The sequence below is a fragment of the Nestor notabilis genome, unplaced genomic scaffold (assembly GCF_000696875.1).
Source record: "Nestor notabilis isolate BGI_N333 unplaced genomic scaffold, ASM69687v1 scaffold33341, whole genome shotgun sequence".
NCBI classification, from domain to species: domain Eukaryota; kingdom Metazoa; phylum Chordata; class Aves; order Psittaciformes; family Psittacidae; genus Nestor; species Nestor notabilis.
This window is the reverse complement of record NW_009914838.1, coordinates 29,959-38,953: the sequence shown is the minus strand read 5'-3', so window position 1 is coordinate 38,953 and position 8,995 is coordinate 29,959. Positions and strand designations below refer to the sequence as shown.

At 42.4% G+C, this 8,995-nt stretch overlaps 1 protein-coding gene across 1 annotated transcript in view; it reads left to right on the top strand.

Moving 5' to 3' along the window:
• The first annotated feature begins 730 nt into the window (after positions 1-730).
• The window catches only part of CABLES1 (Cdk5 and Abl enzyme substrate 1), a 33,525-nt gene continuing 25,260 nt past the window's right edge, over positions 731-8,995 (top strand). Inside the window, exons 1-2 of the mRNA XM_010023834.1 lie at positions 731-798; positions 3,250-3,342. Of these exons, the coding sequence (XP_010022136.1) occupies positions 3,314-3,342 (29 nt within the window). The 5' untranslated portion in view covers positions 731-798; positions 3,250-3,313. The remainder of the gene's footprint in view (positions 799-3,249; positions 3,343-8,995) is intronic.

Sequence of the window (8,995 nt, the reverse complement as noted above, 5' to 3'; positions counted from 1 at the left end):
GGGCTTCTTCCCTGCCCTTTTTTGGAACAGTCAGAAAACTTGAACTACTAAGAATTCCTTACTTCATTTCACTGGAGATGGAGGAGGGATCTGGCTCAGCCATGGAAAACTGATTAAAACAGGACTAAACTCATCTGTGCTGCTCAGAGGGATGGTCAGAGCTCCCTTTGAAACTGCAGGTTTGTGCCCAGTGCTGCTGGCTCCGTCATTTTTCATCTCTCTTCAGTCACTCCTCACAGGAGTGATGAGATGGGTATCACTGAGAAATGAAGGGCATTTATATGGTAAAAAGGTCAAAGGGCAAAGAGAACTGTTCCCTGTGGCAGTGCAAATGACAGGCAGTCTCTGTAGTTCTACGTCTTCGTTGTTTTATCAAAGAACTGTACTCGTAGCATTGCAAACTATAACACAGCAAATGTGGGACTGGTGGTAGGTCGGTGTTAAACCCTTGAAGGAAGGGTTTAAATCTGAAAGCACAAACTGAGGAGGAGCTGTTAGGAAGTTTCAACCTCTGTTTTGCTATAGAAGCTTGTATGGAGTAAGTTTGCTTTGGTTGGCACCAAATAAATTTAGTGAGATAAGCAGAATGGATCAACATTTATTAATCTCCAAAGGAATGGCGTGGCTAGTGAACGGTGATTTGTGAGCTTTACTGAAGAACAGCTCTGAGGACTTCCTCATGCCCTCTAACCAGCGGTGTTGTTTTGTGTTCTGTTTTCTCTGCAGACGTCGGCTGATCTCCCAGCGATCTTCTCTGGAGACTCTGGAGGACATCGAGGAAAACGCCCCACTGCGGAGGTCTTTTTATTCGCTTTCTCTCTGGTTACTTGTCTGTAAGGCACATGCATGGGTAGGCTTGCTGTCTGTTCCCATGTGTAAAAGTAGCTGGGTGTTTGCATTAAGATGTTCTTCATAGTGGGCAAAGGTATTGAAACCTCACACACCCTGCAAGGTGGTAGGTGACATAAATTACACGTTCCCTGGCTGAGGTTATTAAATAAAAAGTCAGTATTTAAATAAAATGTCAGGAAATAAAAAAGGTTCAAGTGATAGAAAAGTTTAGGTGTTGCTAATGTGACTAGCCCCTAATGTAAGTTGTAATTTTTAACGAGTGAGTACAGCTGGTTTGATAAAGTAAGCTTCTGAAGGCTAGTATTTTTAGTATTCTTAATTTTTATGGACTTTTATCATTCGTTCTCTCAGCACGTGCAATCTTGTTTCATCAACTAGCTTTACTGTCTTTGCATGTTGGCTGGTGTTTTTGTGACTGCCACCTCACTAATAAACCTGCCCCTACCATTGTTCTATCAGCAGCTTCAGTGCAGTTCTATTTCTGCATCCAGGAGACCACAGCTTCTATGGGGACTGCAGTAATTAATCTAGGGAACGCTCTGGGGTTATGGGAAATGAAGCAACTGCTTAATAGTTCAGAAGCAGACTGATCAGTGATCTGACCAGTGCATGGTATGCTTCCAGGTCAGCTGTTCGGCAAGGGGGCAGCTGAATTTTTGATGTTTCTTTATCTTGGAACGTGTAATCCAGCTGGTTTATATCAGTGTTTAGCCTATGGCATTGTTCATCCACATGCAGATCGGCTGTCTCTTCCCCACCTCAAAGGAAAGACTTAATAGCAGAGGCTGTACCAATTGGCCTATTACTAAGGCTTGATTATTTTTACAAAGTTTACCATTGAATGCTTACCAGCATGTCATGAAGCATTCTCATAAATTATTCAAACACATATAATTGGCATAAGATATAAACAAAGTGTGGTTTGCGAGGCAGTATTTTTACTTGCTAATTTGCAGAATTGGTGGTGGATCCTCTCTCTTGACAGTATTTTCCCGTGAAGAAGCTAACAAGGCTAATTGCAAACAGAGGGTGAGGGAATCTCAAGGATTTTACTAGCAGGAGGAAGGCAGAAATGGCCAAGTGATGTGTGCCTATGCAGCATGATGGCATTTGGTGGTTTCAAACGAAAGGACCTCTTGGGCTTGGGAAGCTGGTAAACTCTGCCTGTACATGGGAGAAGATGGGAAATGTAGGTTAAGGATGCTCAATACAGAGGGACTGTGCTGGTCCCGTGCGCTGGTAGTGCATTTTACACATGGTTTTTTCAGGATTGCTTGTACACTGTAAAGAAAGAAGCAATTCTTCACTATGAGGGTGCTGAGGCCCTGGCACAGGTTGCCCAGAGAAGCTGTAGCTGCCCTGTCCCTGTCAGTGTTCAAGGCCGCGTTGGACGGGGCTTGGAGCAACCTGGTCTAGTGAGAGGGGTCCCTGCCTGTGGTGGTGGGGGTTGGAACTAGATGATCTTTAAGGTCCCTTCCAACCCAGACCATCCTATGATTCTATGCTTGTCCCTTAGCTCCCACGGAGGGTGCAGTGGCTGTGGTCCAGCAGCCCTGGCCACGCAGAGCGCAGTTATCTCTAATGTCTGTGCACCATGCCTTGTATCAAAACAGCATACGGATGAAACAGAGAAAGCTTTCACATGTGTTGTGGTTTCAGCTGGTTAAAAAGAGCAAGGCTGGAAGAGGGTGGGGAATATTGCTGTTTGTCTCATCTCTCCTCCCTCTGGCTATTTCTTTCTGTAACTACAATTTTAAAAGTACGTTCAGATGTAAAACAGTTTTAAGGATTAATGTTAAGAAGAATGATGGGTTTTTTTTCCTGAGGTAATTAATTTCATTTTCAATTGGTTTGTATGCTGTCAGGAACGTGAAAATTAATATTTAGAGTTCAAAGCAAATAGGAATTATCCTTCCAAATTAGAGATTTTAAATCTTTCTAAAATTAAAAGAAGAAAGAACTTTCCTCAGTACTCCATTAGCAATAGCTGAGAAGAATGGGACACAAAAGTTTGGGGGTTGGAATGAATGGGAAAATCACATATTTGCCAGGTTTTGGTTTAATTTGTTTTTTCCTTTGAAAGCTTTGACTAAGCTGTCACAGCAGATTACAGGAAATTTTATTTTGCTCAGATTTTTTTATGATGTGGGTTTTTTTTTGCGTTGGGGGAAGGGGTGCCTTTTCTTAGTATTTCAAATATCTTTTTTTTTTATTTGAGCTGTCACGTTTCCAGACTTACTGTCTTTATTGTTCTTGCCTATTCCTAACACAGGGTGACTTGAATCATTTGTCTCGTCTTTCCTTCCTGCCTTTGTGTAGGCTTCTTGTCCGTACAGCAGGGAACTGAACACTTTTTTTTCCTCCCTCCCTTCTCCCTCCAACTGATATATTTTTCAGGTGTCGGACACTCTCAGGATCACCCAGACCAAAGAACTTTAAGAAGGTTCATTTTATCAAGAACATGCGGCAGCACGATACCAGAAATGGCAGGTACTGTGCATGCAAAGGCTGCTTCTGCAAAGCCGATCCATGGGGCATGAGGGAAAGGGTAGGGTCAGCATCCCTGTGCAAGAGCACAGTGTGCCAATGCCACTTATCACATGCATAGTAATAGCCTTTAAAATAGTCCATGAAGGTGCAGGCTGCAGTGTACGCTTCCTTGAGTGAAGCACGAGTCAATGGAAGTGCTAGCCTATGGAATTTTAAGACCTGTGTGTCCTTAATACAAATCCCATATAAAAGGAAAATCTGTGGTGCTCTTGCAGTGAACTAGGCATAATCTGGTTGCATTTTTTCAAAAGTAGTGCTAAGTGTGAGAGGGGCACATGCCCAAACCTGCCAGGAGCAAGTTTAGCAATGGCTGAATGATACTTCAACATCTATCAGTTGGATGCTGGGTGGCAAGCACGCAGGTGGGGATGGTTGTGGCAAGGCGAGGAGTGGGATCCATGTCTTCAGGGCAGACGCAGGCAGAGGGGCTCCCTTGGGATGTGTGAGGGGTGCACCCTGAGCTGGGAAGTGCACTGCCCAGACTGCTGCCATAGGCACCGTCTGACCTGACTGTACAGCAGTGGCATGGTGCCTGTTGTGATGCAAAATAGGTTCTTTATTGCAGTATCATCCAGCTCAGAAGTGAAACTAGCTCCTCCCTGCTTATGAAGAAGACAGCTGCCCTCTCTGGTGTTTTTCCCTGTGTGCTTCATGATTTTATTCTTGCCCTTCCAAACCTGAATAGGTTTGAAATAGGCTACTTGAATAGGTTGGTTAGAGACCACGTATATTCCCAGTGAGAGTTGGCCCTTACATATGCCTGTTCTCATAAAACTGCAGTGGGTGAGAAGCATGTATGTTGCTGTGGACTGACTTGTGCACATACCCTATGGTTTCCGTCAAATGTGGAACCAGGTCAATAGAAATTCTGACATTACATTGAACCACAGGTTTTATGACTTGAATTCTGGTAGGTGTTACATGGCTCAAGCAAAATTTCCCTCATGCTTATTCTCAGGCATACAATTAAATGCAATGAAGGGTAATAATCAACAGAAATATTGCAGAAGGTGGCTCCGAGGGATGGCAGCTTTTTAGAAACAGCTTTTGGAGCAAACAAACGCATGAAGAACTGTTGACTATTGTCTACCTAGCAGCTGATTATTGTCTTTACAACAAATACATGTGGAATCAAACACTGAAAAGCAGACCTCTAATTTTAGTCTGTTTTGTGCATAAATAGATGTGCTCTGGGAATTTCTTACAGCAAAAAATACTTATTCATAAGGTATTATGCAAATTCCACAGATAACGAGTGCTTTCTGAGATATGCAGATAAAATACATGCATAAATTTGATTGATAGAAATATTACCTGTGAAAAAAATGAATAAATATTTGATTTGTAAACTGTTTTCTCCATCTTTTGGAAAAAAAATACGTGTAGGATATTTGCAGCATTTTATCTTAATTCATAGATCTGTCATTACATCTGACAATATAACCGAGTATTTTTCTTGTTAAGAAAACAGTAAGTAAGCTGTTATTCAGCTGGCTTATCTTCATCAGCACAGTTTTCCAGAATATTCCCATACTCATAATAAAGATCTCTTTATCTGGACCACAGACACAGTAAGAATAAGGTACACAGTTTTGAAAATGCTTTTTGTCCTATGGACAAAGAGCCACAGAGATATTAGCTAAAAATAAAATGCAGAGTCAACACTTCGTGTTGCCTCTATGGCCAGCTCAGTCTAGCAGTAAGCAATCTGAGCTCATACCCTCTTTTTCCGAGGGGTCTGTATGCTGTTGCAGTCACTGAAGTTATTGGGAAAGTAATAAGCATTGGATCTGCTTTATGCATACATCATAAAATCAACAGTTTCTGAGTACGTTAAGACCTTTAAAGCTGGTGTCCTCCCCAGTTCCCTGTGACAAAGAGGAGTACAGGTATTGCAGTGGATAGAAAACCTTCCTGGGGCTCCTTTCCATGCCCAGGACCTCATCCCACGTGGCTCATGCATGACTGTGCAGGATGTGGGTGCTGAACCAAACTGGAGTCAGGCTCTCTGTGAAACCTCTGACCCTTCTGTCACAGCATGTTAGCTTTCCACTTAACTTGAGGAACCCAACTTTGAAAACATCTACACAGAATATATTTGTGAGTGGTGAATTTGATAGCTGGGCTTTAAAATGGCTAGCACCTTCAGTAATTGTTTCACTTGTGACTGTGTCACAACAAACTGCAGTGCGGAGGGTAGCTCCGGGTTCCTTTCTCTGTTGACTGCCCTTATTTGTGGCTCTCAACCTGTAAAGTGATGTGTCCTTGTGCTGTGGCACTGAGAGGTTTTCCCCTTTCAACCTCAGGGATGGCACATGCTGAGCAGTGATGCTCTCGGTCCAGCCTTTGGTGGTCCAGGGCCAAGGTAGGACTGGCTGTGGTTAAAATAAGAGTTCACCTATTTAGGACAGAATAAAACCACCTATACACAGACCTCTCCTTATCAGCTAGTCCTTGTAAAGCTTCCTGTTGATGGTTCTGTGCACTGGTTAAACCGGTTTCTTCAGATTTGTAGGACCTGGCTAATTAAAGGAAATTGAGGTTTCCTAGACTGTATTATCAAAAAGCAGTCTTGTTAAATAGCACAAAATAAATTTCCACATTACACGACAAAGACAAGTCAACCTAACATACAAATTAGCACAGATAGCCACCAGTGTGTGGTTTCACCCACATTACTCAGCAGGTTTGTTGGTGGCGTCTTCCATAAACTGTGAAGCAGATTTCCTATCCAGCAGAAACAGGCCACCAAAACAGCAACCTGAGCCAGCTGAACAAGCAATACATGGTGAGAATGTGACAAGACGATTTCTAGAGTCATCCTATATAGCAGATATAAAAGCAGTAAAACAATGCTCCTTTCCCACCCCCATACCATTGCTTTCTCAATTTTTTTGTTAGCATACAGATCTAAGCCAAGGCCAAACAGCATCCATAGGCTACGAAAGGTCTCTTTTGCTGCTCTTTTCATTGTGGAAATGCACACACATGAACTCTTAAGAGGCTGACTATTCTCAGTATCCTCACAGTTCATAATTACTCTCAGCTACCTTCCAATAGCCTCATCTTGAACTTGGGAGACTCGAAAATGATAGCTGCTACCCAGACAGCATCCATGGTTTGTGTGTTCACCTTTGCATGCAGGGTAGCAAAACCCTGGTAGTCAGATGTCATCTATCAGGTATGAGAAAAGAGGCTACAGTATTTCACAGGTAAATGGTAAATATCGTGTGTATCCTGTTGCCTGTTCTCAACCTTTTGGTGAAACACAATCAATTAAACCTAGAAAGGTGCTAAAGAGAACAGACATTCTTCTTCTTCAGGTCAAGTGGATTACTGATTCTGCCAAGAGCCTTGTGCTCACTCAGGTTTTATAGTTTTGTAGCATACACCTCATTAAAGAAACTGGAAGATTAGCTTTTACAGTCTCAGACAGTTGGACATTGTCAGAGCTCTCTTGCAAAGTAATGGTTGCTCTGAACTGTGGTAATTAGTACAACTTCTTGGTGAAATGTGAGAATTAGAGGATGAAAACCTTTTCATGAAGTAATTTTGAACATGTCTGGGTGGCACAATGGCAGTCAGGACATGTAAACCCACTCTGACTCAGGCTGCTTCTGATGTCTTATTCAGAGGTACACAAGACTGTAGACGCCCTTTGTTGAAGAGCTGAAATCCAGGAAAATGCTTCTCTCCCATAAAAAATGATTCAGTTTTCCTGAACAGCAATGGGCTTCTGCCACACCTTCTTCTCCAAAGCATGCTTTGTGACAAGTTTCTGAACCTTCTGCCCCAGCAAACCACTGCAGGCCCTCAAGATTTGTTTTCTGTGTATATCATCAGACCTCTAAATAAAACACCATTTTGTCCCTCAGTGGTGAGCTTCTGACCACTGCCTTCCCAGCTTCTCTTCCAGTCCAGCTCCTAAGGCTGTTTTGCATCAGCCCCCGTCAGCAGCTCTGCAGATGAGGTTTTGTGTCATCCTGGCAGTGGAGGCCATGGGCTCCTCTCCCACTCTGCCTGGGAGATATGTATGTAGAGAGGGTCCCCCAGTTTATGGAAAGAGAGGCAATACTTGGGTCCCAAGGGAAAGAAGTCTGAAAAAAACTAGAGGCTGGGCTGCTGCTGCTTATTTCCTTTCTGGTCTGATTTCTTCTGATACACACGGCAAGTTTTCTGTTGTCTCTGCTTATGGACATGCAAGCAGAGTATTCTCTTTAAGTATTCAGAGTTGGAGGGTTTTTTAGGGAGTTGTAGGGCATTGGCGGAAGAGCTGTATTTCCAGAAGGAGCCAGAGGGAGTGGGGGAAATAAGCTTAGTGGGTACCATGGTTTTCCGAATTCAAAGATACTTTCTGATGTCAGCCTCCAAGTCTGTGCCAAGTTTCATACATCAGCAAACAAGGCTTCCAGGGAACAAGCAAGCTGTTGTGAGTAGCCAGCCATTCAGCAATAAACAGTGGCAAGCACAAAATTAATCACATGCCAGGTTTTTTTGCTTGTGGATTGCTTTTCTTAAATGTTAAAAATTAGTTCCCCCCCTTGTTCTATAACTTACTGCTGCACCATGAGACCATCTTACAAGATCTGAGATATTTACCATAGGTAAGTGGTGTTACAGCATTCAGACAAACAATGAAGTCATACTGCTGCTGCTGCAGAACTTGATGCTGTATGCATGTCTATTATTAGAAATCCTCCTTTATTAAAGGGTAAATTCCCCGTTGCTTTTAAGCATGCTTTCAAGGAAGAAAATAAGATTGATACAACAGAATGATCCAGGAGAAAAAAAAGTTGATCATTCTGCATTTTTCCAAGCATTACATGCAGCAGCTCTCTTGGGGTTCTAAATCTTTTCCAAGAACAATGACTAAGCTGGTCCCTTAAGGAAATAGTGTTTTAATTACAGGATAACTAGTACAAGATTTATAGGTGCACATGGTAGTTTTAAGACAGTAAAGAACAAAATAGCTTGCTAGGATTTCTTGTCTAACTTTGACCAGTGTAGGACTAAGGATGAAGAATTGGGCTGAAATCCTCACCTACAGATCTGTGGCACACAATGTCAGAAAACTCAACGTTGGAGAGCAGAGCAAGGAACTGCAATAGCTCTGACAACAACATAGCAGTATGTTCTAGCATTTGGTCCACAAGTGAAGATTTTTGGAAACATAAAATATCAGTAAATTGTAACACCAATTGCATTAGAAGATGGCATAAATGGCCATCACTGTGTCTTAGAGGAATTTGAGGGGATGCAGCCTGTGGCCAACTTCAGAGGGAAGGGCCTTTTCAGTGTACACTGTACAATTGTACAGCTGTTGGTGTCCTGAAGGTAATAAGGAAAGAGGGTATATTTATAAACAATCAGTTAGTTATTGGCATTTTATATCGTCCATCTTGATAAAACTTCTTACTAATCTGCATCTCCCAAAACTATAATAATATACCAATTGGCAGCCCATGCAGTTTTATGAAAGGTGGTTCTCGAGTCAGGGTGGTTTTGATGTTGCTTAATGATACATCAGAGCTTGATGGCTAAAGGTAATAGCGTGGCTGTAAGACACATAGATTGCTCTAAGGTATTTGATTTC